Here is a 22,979-nt window from a genome sequence, read left to right as displayed (position 1 = left end):
ATAGGTAATAATGCGATATGCATATGTGTATTACATTTTAAGTAAACCTATTTGTGTTATCTTTATGTATAATGAATACCTACTATATTGCTATATAAATATAATATAATTTATAGGTAGGTACACACAATGTGCATGTTAAGACATATATGGTACCTACCTATCTATTTATCTAACTGTTATGATTAATATTCAAAAATGATTCATATAGAGAGTGTATAAAATAAATCATAATGAACTGTTTTTGGTATCTAATATCTATATTTGCAAATCTGTTTATGTAGAACATCGCGTGAGTTACTATTCACACAGATACCAGTGGTAGGTATGTGGTAATATTTGAAGTTTGGTAAGCACCAATAAAAATTCTATTTATCGATTGTTCAATATCAAAAAATCCGTTTCTAAAAGTATTTTTATAATCTCTTAAAGTGTATACGAAGGAATTGATAATAATTTTGAAAATGATTAGCTAAGGTTTGGAGAGAAGCGGAGGCAACTTCCTACAAGTGTTCGAACTATTATAATAATTGCTTACAGGTATTATACATACATAAGTACTTAAAGTACTTAAATTTTTCGATAGTGGATTAACAATTGAGATTTTTTTTTTACGTAGTTATGAATAATAAGATATAAGAAGTATCCCAATTTGGCCGTTTGTATTATTACAATTCCAAACAAACTCATTATAGGTTAGTAAACTTGTAAAATGACATACCTACTCTTTAAAGTATAGGCAGCAGTACATATTGCAATAATTATTATTATCTTATAAATCATATAAATTATATAGTCATTAAAGACTTAGGGCTAAGTACTCATTAAGAAATGGATTGAAAACGTAACCAAATGCCGTTTTTTGCTACCATCATAGGTGTTCCATTTTGTAGCTTAAGCGGAACTTCTGTTTTTTCACACGGCAAAACTCGAAACGTTGTCAATATTTGTGATAGAGCCATTTTCATTTCCAGTTCAGCAAATCGTTTTCCTATTAAACGATTTTTATATAAATATTTGTAAATAATATGGTATACATAGCAAATTTAAAATCATTATTAAACACTACTCTTGAGTCTTAATAATAAAATATATACCTATGCAAAATCGCGGTCCATCGCCAAACGGTAGGTAAGTACCGGATTGTCGTTTTGCTTTTTCTTCCGGTGAAAACCTTTGCGGGTCAAAGGTTAACGGATCGGGGTAATACTTTGGATCACGGTGAATACTGTTAAAAGGAATCATGATCTTGGTTCCTTTTTCGATTACCAACGAGTCGCCAGGTACATGATATGTCTTCACAGCTTCTCTAAACAGTGCGTTTGTTGCTGAGTACATACGTTCCGTTTCTAAAACGCACAATAAACGGTAACAGTTTTTGTATATTGATATTTATTATAATGTATTATATATTATTTTTATATATTATACCCATTAGAACCTACATTACCTTTACATTTTTATATAATGGTAAAACGAGAACTAAAATTGGAGAAAATCAAATTTGGGTGTCCGTTGATAAAACGTATGATGTATAAGGACGATGTGTGGCAAATGTTGTTATTGGAATTCTTAAGTCGGAGTAAGTTGATCATTCATTAATCATTTCTACTATTGAAAAAAAAAACAAATCATAATACTATTTGTAAGGTTCTCATTAAAGCAATGAGAATTTTATAGTCTGAAGATATTGAGTACAATTACGTCTTACAAATTTTATTTGCACAGCTCTTTAGAAACCTATAATGAAGGCCGGTTCAGTTCGTAAAAATCTATAAACCAAAATGATACACACCACTTGTAGTCCACACTCGCCTTAAAAACCATTTAAGAAGATTTAATTTTGAACATTATCTCAGCAGGGCGCAAACCAATTAGTACTATTTTAAAAGTAAAGGGTGCAGCCGAACACTCTGATCCTCTTCTCAAATGACGCCCTCGGAGTAAACCGGACTTAAGCTTAAGTTTATTGATTAGGTATGTTATTTTTACGCAGAGGTTTATGAGCCTAGGTATCTATGATGGTATTATTTTAAGTATTGGAATAGACACTTAATAATGTGTAACAATTTATATGTATTGGTGGATTAATTAATTTTCCCATCAATATTTCTAATTATAAATGTATATACCGAGTGGTTATTAATAATTTCGTTGGCTATCTAGCATATACTTTTTTTTTATCTATTGTTAGATATAGGTACGTAACGCACAGGTTATGTAGCGTCGGTAATTTTATTGAGTATAATGATGGTATTATATTTTTTTTAATTCCGTTAACTGAATTATTCGAATTAATTACTGAGACTTAATTTTTTTTTTGGCTGTACAGACTTTGCTGTTATTTCTGCAAAGTTTTTTACATGGAAGTTGCAACTTATCGAAGAATTTGAGATGATTTGAGAAATGTTTTTTTTTAATTGATAGCATTATAACAAAATTTTTCTTGAAAAAAGAAAGCATTTGGGAGTGCTAGTTAGTGTTGGTTGCTTATTGAAAGCTAATTATTTTTCATTAAACAATAATTGATAGAGTTTTGCAAATTTCATCACGATGTTTTTGGCGGAATGTTATTCATTACGAATAAAGACTGTTAATATTCATGTTTTGTTTTAATTAGATAAACAATTTATCATTCTTATTACATGAAAGCTTATTAATATCAATTTTTTTTATAAAATTATTATTTTAATAGGTACCTAGTAATCCTAGAATACTTATGTCAGGTCACATTATAAAATAAATTTACGACATGTAGGTTTGCAATATTGTAATTTTTTTTTTTAAATACCTATACTTGAAACAAAAAATAAATACGAAAATTGCCTACAACTTATAATATTTATTAAGTTCGTAATATAAAAATAAATTAAATCCAATCATTTGAGAAATAAACATATATAGTAAGATATCTACATGAATAATCTACATGAATAATTTGCTTGAGCATAAAATGATTTATCAAGTAATATTCTGATATTATTTACCTGCTAAAACCATATCGGTGTAATGGAGATCCACCAAAAAATCATTATTTATTTGTCCATGTTGTTTCGATATTGAAATAATTTCGTCACGCAATTTGTCCTGGACGTATTGGTTCAGCGCTAATTCATACAAACAGAAACTCAACACTGAAGACACGGGTTCAAAACCACCAAAAAACATCTGGATCGCATTCGCAATAATGTGCTGTTCAGTAAATCCATCTAAAATAATATTGATCAAAACTCTATTCTAATATATTAAAATTAGAGACACACGTAATTTCATCTAGTAGATAATATTTAATCACAGTGATTCGATAAATCACAAAAATAATATTATTCATTAGATATTTTAGATCTGGGTAATATTAATATAGATACAAAATATAATTAACCGGATTTCAGTATTTAATGAAATTCTAGGTACTAAAATATATTGATAATCTATTATGATTTTCGTGTAATACAGAAAATCTATCAGATCAACAGAACTCAGAAGTGATTAACTTTACCTTTATCGGTTGAGCCAAGAACCAACTCTTTTCTCGCTTCTATTAAGGTCTGTGCGACGTCATTTCTGATTATACCGTTTTCCTCCCTGTACTTGATGACCTCGTTAAATGCTGAATTAAAAAATGCAGTAGCTTCGGGTGAAAACTCGGCGATCCTCAACATTTTTAATATTTTCGGTGACACCGTTTCGGCCAACAAAGTCCGGAAATTCATTTTCAGTATTTTCTGGGCGTACAACCGGAAATCGGAATCTTCGTTCTTGATAGAGTCCAATTTCAACCCAAAAGCGCACGTACCAGTGACATCTGTTGCGTACTTGCCCATGGTCTCCTTGACTTCGATCTGATCGTTTTCTTTCATTTTAGCTTTAATAAATTGTATCAGCTCATCACTGCACGCTGCTATCTGGTTGTGGGTGAGCTTCAGCTTGCCTGACGTGAAACCCGGGCTCAGTTTCTGTCTCATCACTTTCCACTTAGGCCCCTCCATGAAGAATAACCCATTGGCAATTAAATTAAATTCCGTGTCCTTGTGGAAACCTCGGTCTGGGAAGTACGAGAAATCCTTAATCAATATATTATTGATCAATTCTGGATCTCTGATCATCAAAAACGGCGTCTTCATTTGATAGAAACCGCAGTATTTTTCGCCGGAAAACCGTTTATAAATTCTGTCAAAAGTAGTGAAGTGGTGTTCGATCAAAGTGATCATCTTCACTGTGTTGCCCACTAGCGGCCACGGTCGGTCGTGGGGTACGTTCAACTCTATCCACTTGCGGTACGTGTTGGTCGAATAATAGTAAGCAAACGCCGCGAGGACGGCGATTGCAGTAATAACGGGTATGTCGAACAAAATTCTGATTAAACACGAAATCATAGCGACTAATACTAAACTTAAATTTCAATACTCTTTTAATATTTACGTGTGATAATATCGCTATGATTCAATTTATTTTACTCGGAATCGACTCCGCGCGAGAACTGCTTGTGTAATATAATACTCGTCAAATATAATTCCGAGTTTACCGTCCACGAGTAGACTTTATAAAGCATCTATCCGTAATTGTGTGTGCTTTTTATCTACGCTACACTTTCGAGTAGAAATTTGGTCGTGGAGGGAGTACAGAAAACTACAATATGCGCAGTTAAATCTCGTTCAAATTGTCAAGGCCATCAAGATATTTGGTGTATAACATCATACGCCTACACTTGACTTGGTACGTGGGTATATAATATATATACAATGGATTCCGCTTAATGTGGACACGTTGGAACCAGCCCTGTTTGCCCACATTAAGCGGTTGCCCATAAAAACTGAAATTAGTAATAAAAAAAAAAATTATAATAAAAAAATATATTTGCATTATCATATAATTGAAAACAATTTTAAATAATTACTAGGTATATAAATAAAACTAAATACATATAATATGTTAAATAAAATTAATCTTTGGATGTAGAAGGTATACAAAACGTTGTCATTTTTCGTTGTCTAAGCTGTTGAGTATGGATCTGGTTGACAAAATGGGCACACGCTTCAAGTTTATCAGACGGACTATTTTCGTTTCCCTCTTGCACGAAGAACTTCTGCAAGAAATCAATGCACTTTTTCGTCTCTCTTTGGCGAAATTTGTTTGTTTGAATGGTAATGATTTTTTATTACTTTCGATAAACACAATCTCATAGATACGACGAAACCCGATTAAATTAGTCGTTTTTAAATACTTATGTAGTTATGTGTATATTCTAACGCTATGATAAAAAAAAATTGCCCACATAAACCGAATCGAACGTCCATATTACGCGGTTTTATTTAACATTGTTAATATACATTTGTATTGGGACCAGACATGTTTGCCCACAATAAGCGGATGCCCATGTTAACCGGTGGTCACATTAAGTGGAATCCACTGTAGGTATATATATATATGTACACAGAGCTGGATTAAGAGGGGCTAAACGGGCTATAACCCAACGTCCTCCCAAAAAAATGTTACGGGCTTGCAGCTTTACTATAATCATAGATATACAATTAAAAATTTTTTAATTTAACATAATTTAACTTTAGAAAATTACCGTAGACAGTCATTTGATAACGCCGAAAATATGTCCATAAAATATGAAGGGTTACAAGTTCATATTAAAAAAAAATACATTTGCACATTTGTTCCTAGTACAGATCATTCGGTTAATTTAATTTGTGTTAGTGCTATTGAATCACATCAAAAAGCAATAAGTTGTTTTTCATACTTGCAAAAACTATATGATATTTTTCGTTTTCACCTCGAAGATGGATCGTTTTAACTAAGAATTTGAGTCCAAATGTTAATCAAAAACTATTTAGTCTTAAAAGTTTGAGTTAAACTAGGTGGTGTTGTCATTTTGAATCTGTGAGAGCATTTAAAACATATAAATAATAATATTGAAGAAAAATTTGATATAAATAGTGAAGCAAAATCAATAATGAAAATTGTTTTAAATTTGATATGGATTTTATGTGTGTCTTGTAGCAAACTATTTTAGAATAATTTAATAAAGTTAGTGAAAAGATACAGAAACCTGGGTTGTCTGGTTGTGACCTAATTTGTTCTTTTCGACAATTTATATTGCACGAGAGAAATAACTATGAAAAGTATTTTAACACTAGATAATTTTACTCAAACTGTAAGTACAAATATTATAGGAAACTATAAAAACGTTGGTAAAAGCAAACAATGCATGTGATGTGAAAATCAAACTATTTTGTGTAGGAAAAAAAAGTTTGAAGTCAATACTTTCCTTGTTATTATAGATAAATTGATTTTTGAACTTGACAGAAGATTAAATTCTTATAATCTTCATCTTTCTCATTTCAAATTTTTAGTTAACTTTAAAATTGACAATGAATCGGACATTGATTCATTTAATAACTGTATTCAGTTTTACCATAACGATTTCGATGATAACTTGAAAACAGAAATATATAATTTTTATTATTACCTATAGGCTATATTAAAATAGTTTCTTCAAATATTTACGATTGTGGTGCTATAACAAAACTTCTTTATGAACGAAAGCTTATTGATGTTTTTCCAAATGTTTATATTGCATTGAGGTTATAGTGGTTATACCTGACAATACCTACCGTTGACAAATTGTGAAGCAGAACGTTCATTTTTAAAGTCGGCTCTAATTAAAAATCGACTAAGATCAACACAGATTGAAGATAAATTGAACACATTAACAACAATTATGTCAATTGAAAATGACATATTTAAAAGTCTCTCATTTTGTGACATTTTAGATACCTTTGCATCTAGTAAATTTACAAAAAAATATTTTAAATAATCATTTGTTTGTATTTTTATGTTATTACCATATATTTTATATTTTAACACTTACCTAATTACATTTTATTTTTTAATAAATTATTATAACAACTATGTAATGTAAATTTTTTGTCTGAGAAAAATTATTTTTCTTATTTAACTAATTAATAAAAATTGATATATTATTATAAAAATACTTTTTTTGTAAAATCAGGGCCCCCAAAAATAAATTAGCCCAAGACCACTAATTTCATTAATCCATTTCATTTGTATATATATCTATATAAATATATATAAAGATATTACACTAGTTTGGTATAAAATCTATTAAGGAATACTGGCAAAAAATAGTTTTAGAATTAGAATTTTCTCCTAAAAAAACCTCCAAAAAAATATATACATGATATAATATGCTCACATATTACGTATAGACAAAAGGCATACAATAAATTGAACTTCAATCTAAAAGTGACAATTAACAAAGTGGTCAGTGACACATCTCAAGTAGTTTAGTTTCAACTTTTAAATCTGAGTCCACCACCTATGAATCCTTTAGAACCATGGTGATGATCGTAATAGCAGAAGATATATTAATATTATGAGAAGTATAACATAATCTCATAAAATACAGCTTCCAAATCTGGCAGGCTACATGTATTATGCATTTTCTTTAAATTTAAACATTATATTAAAATTTATTATAAGATTTTTAGTAACTTTAATTTTTTCACTTTTTTAACTGTAATAACTGATTTCAAATATCAATATCTGTTAAAAGACTTACATTGATAAAAATTAAAATAATTGAGTGTACACAATTTTAAAAAAAATAAAAATTGAAAAAAAATTTTTAATAAAAAAAAAAAAAAAAAAAAAAAAAAAAAAATATTTATAAAAATGATAAAATACAATGGAAATAATATTAAAATACAATAAATATTCACAATTTTATACGACAATATTCATAATTATGTTTAAGCCGATGAAAAGAAACGATTACTTCCTTTTATCACCTGTCCTGTGCGTATAATGATAATGTTAAGAAAAAATTTGAAATTAAAATAAATTAAAAACTATAATACCATAATAATAAACTTCAATTATTGAACAAGTAGATAACAAATGATTTTTTTTTGTTTGCTCTTAGTATTTACATAAAGAACATAATCTCAAGTGGCCAACAATCATAATAATAATAAAATATTATGAATATTAACACATTCTCATACTTACACTTTTATAAACTGATAAAGTAATAACTGCCTATTCAGACAAAGGTTTTTACTTTAACTAATTATTTTTGTATCCACCAACAATGTCCATTTAACTGTCATGTTACTTAAAGATTATTTTATAAATAGATTATAAAAAATTAAAAAGGATATCTTTTATGGCGTGATTCAGTTCGTTCAGACCATTCTTTCGGATGAGGAGATTTTTCCTGTAAATAGATTAAAAAATCATGTTAATAATATATATTTTTTTTTAATTATAATTGATTTAGTAAAGATTTAAAATACTAACTCTACTAGATCGATGTTTATCACCCACCACATCATCATGACGAATATCAGCTGATGATTTCACATCTATTAGTAAAACAAATTTATAATTAATAATATGTCAGAAACATATTTTTTTATTTTTTTTTTTGAACACATACTCAACATAGGAAATGCACATTCAGTAGAACCAAATTTGTGTTATTACCTTTAAAGTGAATGAGTCTTATGATAAAAGTTAAAACTAAAAATATTATCTTAAAAACCTCAAAGTCTATTAGTAGTTATAAGTGCAGTAAAGCGTCAATTATCCGGTCAACCAATTATTATTCACACTACAAAATTTTTGAGAAAAAAAATGTACTTACATTTTTTATTTTAAGTTTTAAATTTAAATTATTTATCATTTTAATAAAACATACATATTTATTTTATCATATTATACTTATATTACATACATACAGTACATTAGTTTTATTTCTAATTGCATAAAAAAATTTTAATTCAAAATTATTTTATATTTTTAATCATTAATTACCTGTACCCCTCAGTCAAAACTATTGCGGATAATTGACGCACCACTTTAAGTTATAACCTTAAAAAATATTACAATTTTAATATTAAAATATCACTGAAAACTTAAAATGTGCCCTACATAATATTATTTTTTTTAAGTTTGATAATAGCACTCTAATATTAAAGCTAACAACATAAAATTGGTTCTGTTGAACATAAATTGACTCTGTCACATATTAGTTAGAAAGAGAAAACATAATACTAAAATAAAATAATAAATTCAAAATTTTAATATTAACATACGTTTCTCGTCTTCTTTGCGTCTCTTTAATTCAGGTGTAGTTTCATCACGTCGTTCATGCTAAAATAAAAAAATTATTTCACTTTATATCACAATACTTATGGTCTTTTTAATTAAATTAAACATACTCGTTTACGGCTTAGTTTACGATCTTTACGAGTTTCTTTCAGTGAAGTTGAATCAGTAGATTGTGATTTTTTAATCTTCTTATCTTTTTTCTCAATCAAAGACGATCCATTTGTCTCAGATTTAATGTCGGGATTATGCTTCATGAGTTGCTGTGAGTTAAAAGGATAACAAAAATGCAAACCAAAAATAACAAAATATAAAAAATATACCAAATTACCAAAGTATATAAGCTATAGATAACAATTTCTTTTCTTTTATTCTCCAAAAACAAGAAAACAACCAAAATGTTATTTATTTAAAGGGATTGAATAACAATATTTAATTTACTAATGTGGATGATAAATAAGAGTAAATCAAAGACAAGGTCGTTCTTCAATCTTCATCGAAAGTAGGCATTCAGCTACAACAGCTATACATTGTTCCATTGTGTTTGAATGAACCAATTTCAATACATATTCGAAAATTTCAGTAACAATTGTAGAAACGACAAATTATTGAGGAAACATCATTCAGGTGGCATTCAAAACACCATAAATTAAAGCTGCTTGAGCAATTTGTTTGAGAGATGAGACTACTTATTATTTGTTTTGTGAATATCAAGAGGAATGGAATTGTGATTATGTTGGCTCCATACTTCAGTTCTTACCTTCGTAATTGGACTGGTGTCCATTTTTTTTCTTTTTATATCTGAAATAAAATAAAAAAATTTAAATTTAGTATAATATAACTTAATTTATATAGTAAAAGTCAATTTTAATGATCTAAGTAAATACATTATACACAAATTACAAATAAAACTTATATCCATAATTTTAAGTTTATAAGAATATAGAAACTTTATTTTAAAACTATACCTACAGTATAATAATGATTAATTAACTCGGAGACCCTTATGAATTTGTCTAAATTACAATAAAAAATTTGCATTTTAAAAGGATAATTTAAAATCTTCTAAGTAAAAGAATATGTCAACATAATGAACATTCAATTTTAAAATGTATACAAATTTTCATTAAATTTTTTCTCTTAGTAATGAAATTTACATAATCATTAGAATAAATATTAATAAATACTACAAAAAATATTTAAGTATCATAAGTAAGCAAATAAAAATTCAAAATTAAAACATTAATAAAATGTTTCCAATATTCATTTTATTTATTGGATATAAGCATTAATCCAAATTAAATAACGATTTATAAAATTTAACATATTAAAATTAAATGGACCAACTATCAGTTAAAATGTTTAAGATACCGTTTGATATATTATACTATTTAACAATAAATTTAGTTTAAATGTATAATTTTAAGGTAGCTAGTGCAACCAAAAAAAAAATATAATTAATTCAAATTTTTTAAATTATTTTTATTATTAAAATCTCTTACCTTTTTCTTCAGCAGCGTGAGAACCATTACTTGCCGCATCTACAACACAAACAGACATTTGTGCTAAATTAATCCTCGGGATCTGAACTTTATTATGACTATTGGCAGACTGACCACCTGTACCAGCAGTAAGTACTTGTGTCTTAGTTCCATCATTCTAATTAATAAAATAAACAACAAAAAATCATAAACTATACTATAAATATATTGAGTTCTAAAATAGTAAAAATTATAAACTTGCATAAGAATCTTTAACTCTGTCAATATTATCATCTCTTTGTCGTTTATCTCTTTTCTTCTCATTTGATTCATCAGATTTTTCTTCCTTTAATATGTCGGTGATATTCTCTTGTACTATAGCTTTTTCACTAAAGAAATATTAAAATATTAAGATAACAATTTTAAATGAGTTTAGGATTTTAAGACTCACTTGACTTTTTCAGCATTTAAGATTTTGATAGGCCGTTTGTCTGTTTTTACTTTGTTATCAATAACCTTCTTCTCAGCTTCAACCCATTCTATAATATGAATATATAACTAAGAATAAAATACAAAAAATTAAAAATTAATAAATTTTGTATTTACCTGTTGATGATGTTCCATTAATAACTTTAATAACAGGCAGTGGTGGAGTTTTGGCTTCAGGAACTGTATCTTCATCTTTTTTCTTAATAGATTGATTATTTTTTGTAACATCAGACTTATTATCAACAATGTTTTTTATTTGACTTACCTATTAAAATGTATTACATTTTAATAAACAATTCATATAAGTTGAAAAAATAATTATACCTTTTCGTGAACTAGATGGAAATCACTATCCTTGAGAAACTGACTAGCTCTACCTTTGAGTAGTCCACAATAAGACGTTGCTAAAGTATAGAGATCTTGTCGTTTATCTTTTTCATCCTCTCTAACCTTTTCTACCTTTTTTTCAATTAATGTGGCTAATTTTGCCAGAACAGGAAAATGATTTACAATTTTAATGAGAATAATCAATGAGTTACGAATTTGTACATAATCCTTAGACTCTAAACAAACCATCATGGCCTAATAAACAAAATAAATATTTTATATATTTACATTTTAAAAAAAATTCTTCATTTGATTCAACTTACTTTAGTAATCTTGTAATGCCATTTATGACAAACATGCCTGAAGTTTTCATATCCTACATGATCATTACTAGATTGAACCAATTGATCGCTATTCTTACACTTAGTCACAAAGCCAGGATAAGTAGCACATTCTTTTTCAAATATATCTTTGGTTGAATGCCAACGAGTAACATTCTTTAACATTTCATTAAGAAATATACCATAACGATGTGCTTCATTTTCTGTGCATAGTGTAACTGAATATGTTATATCACAAAATAACTAAAATAAATATGAAAATATTACTTGAATAGTTTATATTATTTTAAGTTTTAAATACTCAATATTTACTTACTCTATCATAGCATAAAAGAGTAGAAAAATTAGCAGTTTTCAATGAGTGTAATGTTTGAACAAATTTAGCACAATACATAGCATCTGAATGAGTAAAAATACATCGGGGAAATAAACACAACTGTAAAAACTGTGTAATAGTCTCATTTTTAGCTGCTTTAGCTGAACGAGATAAAAACCAGGAATCTTTTTCCTGAAAATGCATTAACATATGTTTTAGAAAAAAATAAATAAATAATAGTAAACAAATTTTTTACTTGATTCAACATAAAGAATATTTTTTCAACATGCTCTTGTTGTTTTTTTTTTTCATCATTCAATTTAGCAATGGTAATTCCTAATCGTTCTTGTTCCTTTTTTACTTTAGTACTCTATAACAATGTATTATAATTTAATAGGTTATATTTAAATTTACACTTACTAATGACCCTTAACAACAAACTATTCATTAAAAAATAAATATATTTTTTTATACTTTTAAATATAAAATTATTGTTTCAGGTTCTCTTCATAATATGATAGCTGATGCAATAATCCTATAAACATTCCTAACTTTAGTAATACTCATAAGTATTTAATAGGACAAGTGGTAATGGACTTTAATATAAACAAAAATAGTTAATTATTAATACATAATATTATAATGTTTCTTATAACAGCATACTAGACAATAAAACTAGTTTCCAAACCTCTAATTAAACAAAATACTTTTTAATTAACGTTAAAATATATAATATATACAATTTGAATAAGACTCACTGCTTGTTTTGAATCTCCCATAGCTGAAGACTGAGCTTTAAGTTTATTTATTTCTCGTTTGTAGGCTTCATTTGGAACACATAAATCATATAAAGTCAATGACCAAAATGTAACTAAAAATCCAGGTGATACATCTTCCCATACTTTTTCAGGATGGAGTGGAACAACAGATTTAACAATAGATGACATCACTTCTTTATGAGCTTCTGCATATTTTGTTTGCCTAATAGCTAATGATTTTTTGGCATTGGGATCAGCTTTGCGTAAAGTATCAAAACGAGTCTATAATACATAATAAATAAATAACTAAATTTTTAAATTAAAGAAAAAATAAATAATACTTACATTAATGGAATGATTAAACATAGGCCTAGCTAAAAAAAATGCTACATCCATATGAACATGATGTTGATCAAGCAAATCGTGTACAGATGGCAAATGATTAATATATTCCTCCATTGAAAATGTAGATCCCAAAAATGTACCATATTGAACCAATGTGTCTTGACACTATAAAGGTAATTTTATTATTTTTATTACATATTTAGAAACTTATACACATAAAAGATAGCACACTAGACTTAATATTACAATTAAGTATGTAATATATTACTAAAAAATAATATGTCAGTAATAGTTTTATAGTGGGGGAGGGAATTAAATATATTAATTAATCATATTTCCACTCTTACAACACCACTATTTAATAATTATAAACACATTTTAGTTAACATCTTATATTAATAAGACTCCCACTTTATAGACAAATGTATAAATAATTTATAAGCTTAGTTAATAATTATCATACTTGATCATAGAGCTGTCCAGCAAGTTTGATATGAATAGATTCATGTTCTTTATAAATAACACTATGCCTTTGTTGAGCAATTAACAAACATAAAGCAACAGCCAAATTATTATCTAATAATGATTCTTTCAGTCTAATAGAAGATTTCTTTGTATTTCTAATCTGATTGTAGTAACCAGCCTAAAATAGTAAAATATGAATTAAGTTTTAGTTAAAAACATAAAAAACAATTTATGTTTTCTTACCTCAGTTTTCAAATAATCACCACCTGACATAGCTTCAATTTGATCAGGAGTTATTTGTTCCATAACTTCAACACCAGCCATTCTCAACACAATTTCTTTAAGTATGAGAAGATCCAAACTGCAGAAATTTAGATTTATAAGTGAATAATTTTAATAATCACCAGATCTGTATTTATACCTATTTTCTGTTTTTAACTGATTTGCTACATATTGAAGAATTCCTGTAAGTTCTACAGGATGCTTTTTAAAAATGGCACCACAAAATGATGCTGTACTTTGAAGCCATACTGAAATGGAAGTACCATCATGTTTCACTCGATCTTGGCCACTTTTACCTAATGTTTCCACAATGCAATAGCCAAGAACATCAAATGATAAACTTGTCATGTATTTTAAGCATTCAACCACAATGCTGGCCAAATTATCGAATACTTGAATTTGTCCTAATATCTAAAAACAATGATAACATTTAACATCAACTTTAGTTCAACAACAATAAATATTATCTAAAAAGTATTAAATTTAGTATTTACATAATCAAATAAGTAGCCAGGTGCATAATGTGATATTTTCCCAATAACACGACTAGATGGTTTGGTATTATCTTTGCAGAGACGTTTCATTACAGATCTAGCTTTTTTCTGTACATCAACTTTTTTTGTTAATAATTTTGGATGATATTTATGTGTATCATTTTTCCAACTATTATAAAGCGCATACCTATTTTAAATAAATAAATAAATAAAAATACATACATATACCAAATACTATAACTAATAATTATTAATTTAAAAAAAGTACAATTTCAAATTAATTTTACAAATTGCTAGTACCTGCAGTGGTAAGGATAAAGTTGCAATAAAGTCCACAAATGCTCTGAAATGCTACTACCTTCTGCTAAAGAAAGAGTAGGCAATAAGACACGATCCAATAAAGACAAAGTGTCAAAATAAAAACCGGTTTCAGATGGAATATAATCTTTATTTTTTATTCCTTCCTAAATTATAGTTAAATAAAATTTAATATATTTACCTGTTTTAAATCTTTATTAATATTTTAATAATAATTATAAAATTTATAAACACTTACATTAGTTAATGCTTCTCTAACAATTCTAACAATTTTAAACATAAGAACAGGATCACGGTGTAGTCCAGGACCTAATGTTATTAGCATAGGTAAAACTACATCATGAAATTCTTCTAGTGTATTAACTTGGTTAAGAGAACGTGAATTTAGTTGAATATCAGTTGAATATTTTACAGCTTTTGAATGAAGATTAAAAACCCTAAAATATATTAAACGACAGTTAACAACAAGTAAATTGTATATAAAATAATAACACTTACTGATTATAAACAGGTTTAATGACTTGATTTATAAGAGAGCAAAGTGCATCACCAATAGGAGGATACTCTACAGCATAATATTCTGGAAATCTTTTAATTAATACTTGAGCAGTATTCCAATCCCCAATTTCTAACATAGCTTCACACAAACAAAATTTTTGATTTTCTTCAGGCTAAAATTGTAAAACTAAAATATATAACACACAGATAATAATTTAAAAAAATTGAAACATACTTTAGGCTGAATATTATCATCAACAGTTTCAGATTCTGGTGCTTTTGTTACAATCATACTAGAAGCTTTCCTCAAATAATCTTGTCCATTTTTTATATCATTTTCCCAATTGGTTTTAATATCTTTATCATCTGGAGTTAACTAAAAAAAAAAAAAAAATTAGTGACATACAACTAAAACATATTATAATATAACCATAGTTCAATTTACCCAAGGATAAATGTTATCCAGTCCAATTAAATTGAATTGTATCAAAAAAGCAATCAATCTGTAAGATGAGCGAGTTAAATTATTCACTTGTCGTAATTTAAATGCCAATACTTCAGTAAGTCTTTGTGAATCAGGCATATAATCACGTAGTAATGGAATAAAAAAATGTTCGGCTTTATTATCTGTATGGTGTTCAAATGAATCTAAAATGATATCTAACACACGATTCGGATCCAAGTTGAAACAACCAATTAATGATTTAATAATTTCAATCATGACTTTAGGATCCATATTATCAGAATTTAATTCTGTAATTAGTTTAGAGTAGCCTTCAGATTCTTCACGAAATAAATTATATTTTCGCTGTTTATAGCTAAAAATTAAAAGTAGTAAATGAGTTTATAGATACTAGACAGATTTAATTAGAAAAAATAACAACTTACAAAAGTTTAGTTTTGATTTTAATAAATTTTGTAGAAAAAATATTATTTAATAACTTAATGTCTTTTAATGAGTCAATTTCTAACCGTTCCTTAAGTAATTTGTCAGTCAATAACTAAAAAAAAGAAAAATGTTTTATTGAATTAGTTATTAAAAATTAATTAAAAATTGGTATTAACCTTTTGTGATTCCTTGACAAAACTTCCAAAATGTTCTCTTTCTGGTCCTCCATTATCTGAAAGGGCTGTTTCAGTATCTAAGTAATTAAAGACATCCATTACTACAGAAGCTATTTCTGCATTGGAACACTGAAAAATGTAATGCAAATTATCAATAACAAATTCAATTCATACAAAATATTCTTAAATATAATATTACCAAGCTAAAATTTATAAATAAAATATATAAATGCATTGACAAAATTGAATTATGACAGACAAATACATATAATTAATGATTAATTTTGGAGGGAGAATAAAAGAAAATTTTATATAAGTTAAACAAATGTTATACTTACTAAATCACTTAAAATAGATAAACCTAAATTTGTTTTAATTTTTCCTTTAATACATGCTATTAATAATGAAAGAATAGCTTTGGCCAAATCTGAAAATAATAGATTACAACATTAATAATAAAAAAATGAATGAGTTTAAAATTATATTAACATGTAATCTGCACCTAAACAGATTATTAAACAGAAAACCCGGATGTTAATATTTATTTTGAATAATATAATACAAAAGTAAATTTGAATATAAAACTAAATTTAAAATACTTTGTTTATAAACATACCAGTAGGATTGCCATTAGAGGTAAATGTTAATGAAAATTCTGATTTAGAATTTTTAATAAATTCATGACATTTTGACAAACTAAAACAGAGTAAAAATTAAAATAAAATCAATTTCGAAACTACTAATTTTTATAAACATAAAAAAAATTACATACAATTCAGTTTTTTCGGTTATACCCCAACCTTCAAACTTGTCCATCTTTATGTGTTTAAATTTAAATTTTGAACAAAACGAAGTATCTAGAACGGAAACATTTCAATATTCACCATTTAAATTAAAATATTAAGTATAAATTATCGAAATGAATTAAAATTCAAAACGTATAAGAAATAATAAAAAATTACAATTTTATCATTTATAGTAAAATAAAGATAAAACAATGAAGTGCAAAGAAAACAAACCTTGTGCTAATAATCGTGGCGGAAAAAAACAAAACAGTGGTTTTTACTTTAAAACACACGCGGTTGATAATCAATTCAAAGAGGTTGTAATTTAAAGTGATTTTTAAGTACGATGTATAAAAAAGATAATAGTATCTTATAACTTTAATAGTTTGTATTTTTAAATTAATTTTACGGTCAAAAGCGTCAAGACACAGTACTATAGTCAAAGTGGATAAAATTATTAAAATTTATCTTAAATCTATCAACAGCCGAAGTTACTGTTTTTTTTTTATTTTTATGTAGTAAGCCACGCACCTATATAGCATAAATATATTTATTTTTTTTTATCAATGTTGACGCTATATCAATATCAAAATTGTTGATTTATTCGTTGTGAGCTTAAAGTTGTCTCAATTAATTAATTTTAATTTTATCAAAACTCTGATAAATTTTATATTGAAAATAAATGTGCACAAGTGTTATTCCTTGTGGTATGTTTTATCGCCCTATCTCAATTTTATTTGTTAATGGTTTACCTTTTTTTGTGAATTTCGTGATACCAATGTGATTAAATGTATAAAAAATGTTATATTATTATGCATTAATTATTGTTAATTTTTCTATATAAAATGTATTACAAAATACAAAGAGAATGTACTAATTTATATTGTCTTAAATATTATATTATGATATCGTTACCAAGTAATCAAAGTACAATTATTTAAAAAAAAAAAAATATTTCCCCATAGCTAGGGTTGCCAGATTTTAAAATCACCAAACCGGGACATCAATCGTACTCGCATGTATTGTCTCCGTCTTACACACGTACTACATAATACATTTTCATTCGCCATTTTCAATAGTGTACTTTTAGTTTTGATATTAAAATGAATTGACCTATTATCAAATGTTTATAGAAGAACATTATCTGTGTTTTCTCGTTGGTTTTTTACGGTAGGTATTTTATTTTTTAAGTGAGTTATAAGTATGAAACATATAAATACATAAAAAATGATCATAATTCATTTAAAAATTAAAATATCGTGAAAAAACTAACGAGGGAACACAGATAATATTCTTGCCTAAAAGTTTGATTCACTCTAATATCAAAACTAAAAGTACACTATTGAAACTGATGAACAAAAATTGACCATGTCGTACGTGCGTAAGACGGAAACAACACAAGGGGTTGCGACGTCCTCTTAAAACCGGGACAAAATTAATGACCTGCCGGGACACCGGGACGAACGGCAAGCCTACCCATAACTGATCATTTGGAACCGCCCAAGAAAGATTATCATCATTCTATATTACTTACATCTGCAATACGCTCTTCTCATTGACAAAAAGTTTACTTTTTTTGTATTCCAACTAGTAGTTTATATAAAAGTAGTATTTGAATTCCAGTTGAGTAGTAATAACTACTCAATGCGACAATGCCCCAATGTAACAATAGTGTAATCCAACGAATAATAATTATTGTAAAATATTCTTCAAGAAATTCGCTATTTGCGCATTGTCTGTAGAAGTGGTGATTGAAATAAAGGTACTTAGAACCTCTTGAAAGAATTATACTACATAAAATGAGTATTATGACTATATTATAGTGATATTACTGATATTGGACTAAATTTAATCCGTCGGAAATTCAGTATTTTATATTTTGAATAATCATATTAAATATTAAAAAACCCATTTATTTTTACATAATATACACTATGTTTAAATGTACCTATTTTCAAATATATTGTATTAATTATTTGTACATCAATGGAAATGTTTTTTCCCTTCTCATTATTTAGATTGTAAGTTATAAATTATAATTTTTAAACAAATCGTACATTACATAATTCTAACGTTCATCAATAACGAGAGGAAAAAGAATTTCCAAATTATTGTTTATAATACAGCTGTATACATCATTACATCAGTGTAATAATAACCTACATTTTAGTGAAAAAAACGATGTCGTTTTTTTTATACTTTAATTCAACATTAGACACATTTTTATTACCTATTATATATGAATACAACTTAAATAACCCTCATCAATTTTGTATAATTTTTTTTTTCATACAAGTTACAGTTAATGGTTGTCATTTGTTTTTAAACATTATTCATAATCTTCTATTATGCAATGCATAAATCATTAAATCAATACTAAGAACCTGTAGTATATATATATATATTTTACGAAAAAGTTTAAAAAAACCATAATCAAACAAAAATAATTTTTCATAATATAATGTTAAACATATACTCCCATCTGTCCGAAATTATGGTTAATTAAATCAAGCAATCTCTAAGTCTGTATAACTTATACAATTTTCGTTGGAAAATGTGTGCGTAGATATTTATTATTATTATGTTCTTTGCGATTTTGTTTATATTGTTTATAGGTACTAATTATTAATCAATAACATTTTAAAGTAACTATTTTTAGTAGTTTAACATACCTAATCAAAAATAAAATTATAGTTTTAATTTTAAATTGCAATCCTCCAAACACAGTTTCATACAGTTTCATTTTTAATGTTCAATCAATTGCATTGCCCTACTAGAAAATTATTCAAACAAAATATAATTTTTTGAAAAATTTTTAAAAAGTGCTAACTACAATAGGTTATTATTTATAAATAAAGACATTGTATCTATTTATTTCCAATATTTGACAAAAAAAATAAATAATTTCTCCCTTTGTAGACACGATATATTGTTTTAGCCCGTTTAACAACTTACGTTTTATCAAAACAAACTTTGATCCTTCTTGATCCACTTCTAATTTATCAATTTGAAATAAACAAATTTTAGATTTTGGAACAAGGATCCTTAATTTAAGAAAGTATTGGAAGAATTGGCTAGTAAAATTAGTGTTATTAATAGACAGTGGAACAAATACGTCATATTTTCGGTTTTAATCCAATTTGATAATATACAACACACTTATCAGACTAAGATAAGGTTAGGTTAATTATCAATGGTTAAATACTTGATCTTGAGTAATAATACTGAAAATTTTTCTTTTTCTCTGCAATTTTATGTCACAGTATATTATATTTTAGTTAAGTAGTATTACTCATCAAATAAAATCATAGTATATAGTATTTTGTATTATAAATGTGTTTAAAGTCTAAGGTATCTGCTAATATTATTTTATATTTAATTTTTGTACTCTTAATAGCCTACATTTTTTTTGTATTGTTTACTTAGGACAATGAACAATGTCGATTCAGTTGGTCCTCCAGATCCAGTATCGAATCTGAGACCAATTAAATATCATATACCAAAACACGAGGCTCTAGTCGAACGCAAATTGCGGCTTAAGCGAATTGAAGTAGCAAAATGGAATCATGAATTTTGGACTAACCATAATCTGAGATTTATAAAAGAAAGGGAAGCATATAAAAAATGTTTATCCGACAAGGGCATTTCAACAGCCACGGCCGATCAAATGTCTGAATTTTATAAAGATTTTTTAGACAGAAATTGGAAAACACATATGACTTATAACTTTGAATGGTATAAAAAAAATATTTCAATTGTACGTTTAATGATGAATAGAAATATATTCAAAGCAATTCAGTGGATTAAGATGTTTAAATTTTAATTATATATTAGAATGCGTTTTATAAAATCATTTGTAAGTCAAGTACCTACTTAAGTTTGTCTAATAAATTATTTTACTTATTCAATAACTGTATTTATACATTTGTTATTATAGGGCATAAACCGCTATTCTACTTTCATTCTTCATATTCTTTTTGTGTTATTATTGTATAACATTTACCTTTCACTTACAATACTTAAAGCAAGTTCCTTATCAAAAGATTGTGGTGATGAGAAATCAAACACTTCTTATTTTCATCTTACACTGTCTAATGGCCGATGGGATAGTAGACGTATGGTTAAGACATTTGACAATGTGATAATAGCAGAACAAAAACCAAGCGGAATGGTTTGTTTAGCTACGCAATGTTCAGTAGATAGATTGTATTCTATTGTAGAACTAGCAAAAAATTGGAATGGATCAATATCGATTGCAATTTATGTAGCTGGTGAAGAATTATATTATGTACAAGATTATGTAAGATTTTTACGACGATGTTATCGATCAATTCGTCAAACAGTTACTTTTCATCTTGCCCTACCTGCAAATCAATTTCCTCAATCTGTTCAGTCAGGTTTTACAACAGATCAGTTACCATGTCACCAGGATCCAATGACTGTATTATCAAATTTAATGAAGCTATTACCAGAAACTCTTAAACGATGGAGAATTCGCATGCCTTACCCTCAAAATCATATGAGAAATCTAGCTCGCTTAAATTGTCAAACTCATTATGCGTTTGTTACAGATATTGATATTATTCCTAGTATTGATTCAGCAATTTTACTTAACACATTTTTGTCAGAAAGACCAAAATGTTTAAAATGTGTATATGTTTTACCTACATATGAGGTTCATAAAACAGCAATCCCGCCAAAAAATATTACAGAGTTAATAAAATTAAAATCTACTGGGCTTGCAAGATATTTCCACATGGAAGTCTTTAAATTAAACCAAATGCCAACCAACTTTTTGATGTATGTATTTAATATATATTTAGCTTACCTAACCATAGTAAATAATTTATTCATTATAATGTTCAGTTCTCAATCCCGTAGTAACCTATAATATATTTGTATACTTGATATTTTATTTATATACTTAAATTTAGTATTTATTAACAAAATAAATAAAGTTTACTAATTCTTTATACTCATCTTTAACTACTGTAGAACTTCTTTGTGGTTTATGAAATCATGGTTCAATTTGCCTTACCTAATTATTTTATTTTTAGGTTTGAAAAAAGTTCAAAAAAATATAATGGTATACACATAAGTCATAAAGTACCCAAGTATCAATTATATTATGAACCATTTTATGTATCATTAAACAACGTTCCAAGTTATGACGAACGGTTCATTGGATACGGTTACACACGGAACTCACAGGTTAACTTTTAAAAACATACATTTTTATATTTACTAATGCTGTGCTTATTTATTTTCAGGTGTACGAGATGTTTGCAGCTAAATATCAATTTGAAGTACTTGCTAATATTTTTACCTTTCAGCATAATTTTGCAACACAGAAAAAGAAATCAAACTATCGAGAAATTCAGTATGCAGAAAATTTAGCATTATTCACAAAATTTAAAAAAGAAATAGCTGCACGATATTTACTAAGCCATTATTTATGAATCAAAAAATTATTTTGTTATATTTTTCTAATTTTACTCGCAATATGTTTGGCATTTGTATGAATTTGTTATTTGAAATTTAATAAGTACGTAATGTGCTGATCAAAGATAATTTAAATTCAGATAAAAATATGTTATATTTCAACATTTTTAATTAATGTTTTTCTAAATAGTATTAAAAAATATTTATTATTTATTGCACATTTAGAATTTTAAACAAATAAATAATACAATGTTTATGTAAATAATATAAGATTTATATATTATAATATCAATTTTTGGAGACCGATAACAATACTAAATCCATTAGTATCATTTTTATCTGGTATTGCACAAACACTTTTAATATATGTAACAAAAAATGAAAATAAATAAATCCTTAAATAAAAAAAATATGCAATTATTAAGTGTGCAT

General features: G+C 26.7%; 4 protein-coding genes across 5 annotated transcripts; 2 read left to right on the top strand and 2 right to left on the bottom strand.

Annotated features, from left to right (window-relative positions):
• Positions 1–643: 643 nt before the first annotated feature.
• Positions 644–4,594, bottom strand: LOC112601811 (probable cytochrome P450 6a13). The gene is made up of 4 exons (XM_025349640.1): positions 3,500–4,594; positions 2,988–3,209; positions 1,098–1,349; positions 644–991 (listed from the first exon to the last, which is right to left on the bottom strand). The coding sequence occupies exons 1-4, from the start codon at positions 4,374–4,376 to the stop codon at positions 825–827; spliced, it is 1,518 nt and encodes a 505-aa protein (XP_025205425.1). The 5' UTR covers positions 4,377–4,594; the 3' UTR covers positions 644–824.
• Positions 4,595–7,712: 3,118 nt separating this feature from the next.
• Positions 7,713–17,276, bottom strand: LOC112601668 (THO complex subunit 2). 2 transcript variants are annotated; one of them, XM_025349439.1, is made up of 30 exons: positions 17,093–17,276; positions 16,937–17,016; positions 16,659–16,747; positions 16,321–16,449; positions 16,144–16,256; positions 15,701–16,073; positions 15,491–15,631; positions 15,256–15,428; positions 14,996–15,194; positions 14,740–14,903; positions 14,440–14,626; positions 14,085–14,356; positions 13,907–14,024; positions 13,662–13,841; positions 13,199–13,363; positions 12,854–13,135; positions 12,352–12,465; positions 12,096–12,287; positions 11,762–12,022; positions 11,436–11,693; positions 11,229–11,376; positions 11,074–11,161; positions 10,885–11,011; positions 10,644–10,800; positions 9,902–9,942; positions 9,255–9,404; positions 9,129–9,186; positions 8,332–8,396; positions 8,193–8,248; positions 7,713–7,831 (listed from the first exon to the last, which is right to left on the bottom strand). In XM_025349439.1, exons 1-30 carry the CDS (start codon positions 17,134–17,136, stop codon positions 7,804–7,806), a joined length of 4,452 nt encoding a protein of 1,483 aa, XP_025205224.1. In that variant the 5' UTR covers positions 17,137–17,276; the 3' UTR covers positions 7,713–7,803. The 2 variants fall into 2 exon arrangements, with proteins under 2 accessions (XP_025205224.1, XP_025205307.1); XM_025349522.1 differs by lacking the exons at positions 16,937–17,016; positions 17,093–17,276 and having other exon boundaries at positions 11,229–11,310; positions 16,659–16,692.
• Positions 17,277–20,535: 3,259 nt separating this feature from the next.
• Positions 20,536–20,928, top strand: LOC112598041 (APOPT family protein CG14806, mitochondrial). The gene has a single exon (XM_025344361.1). The coding sequence runs from the start codon at positions 20,536–20,538 to the stop codon at positions 20,926–20,928; it is 393 nt and encodes a 130-aa protein (XP_025200146.1).
• LOC112591871 (beta-1,4-glucuronyltransferase 1-like) lies at positions 20,861–22,676 on the top strand. The gene is made up of 4 exons (XM_025335807.1): positions 20,861–20,961; positions 21,043–21,905; positions 22,163–22,316; positions 22,376–22,676. The coding sequence occupies exons 1-4, from the start codon at positions 20,941–20,943 to the stop codon at positions 22,562–22,564; spliced, it is 1,227 nt and encodes a 408-aa protein (XP_025191592.1). The 5' UTR covers positions 20,861–20,940; the 3' UTR covers positions 22,565–22,676.
• The last annotated feature ends 303 nt before the right edge of the window (positions 22,677–22,979 follow it).

Source organism: Melanaphis sacchari, unplaced genomic scaffold (assembly GCF_002803265.2).
Source record: "Melanaphis sacchari strain LSU unplaced genomic scaffold, SCAv2.0 Contig0_pilon_pilon, whole genome shotgun sequence".
Taxonomy (NCBI): domain Eukaryota; kingdom Metazoa; phylum Arthropoda; class Insecta; order Hemiptera; family Aphididae; genus Melanaphis; species Melanaphis sacchari.
This window is presented reverse-complemented; position numbering and strand designations above follow the sequence as displayed.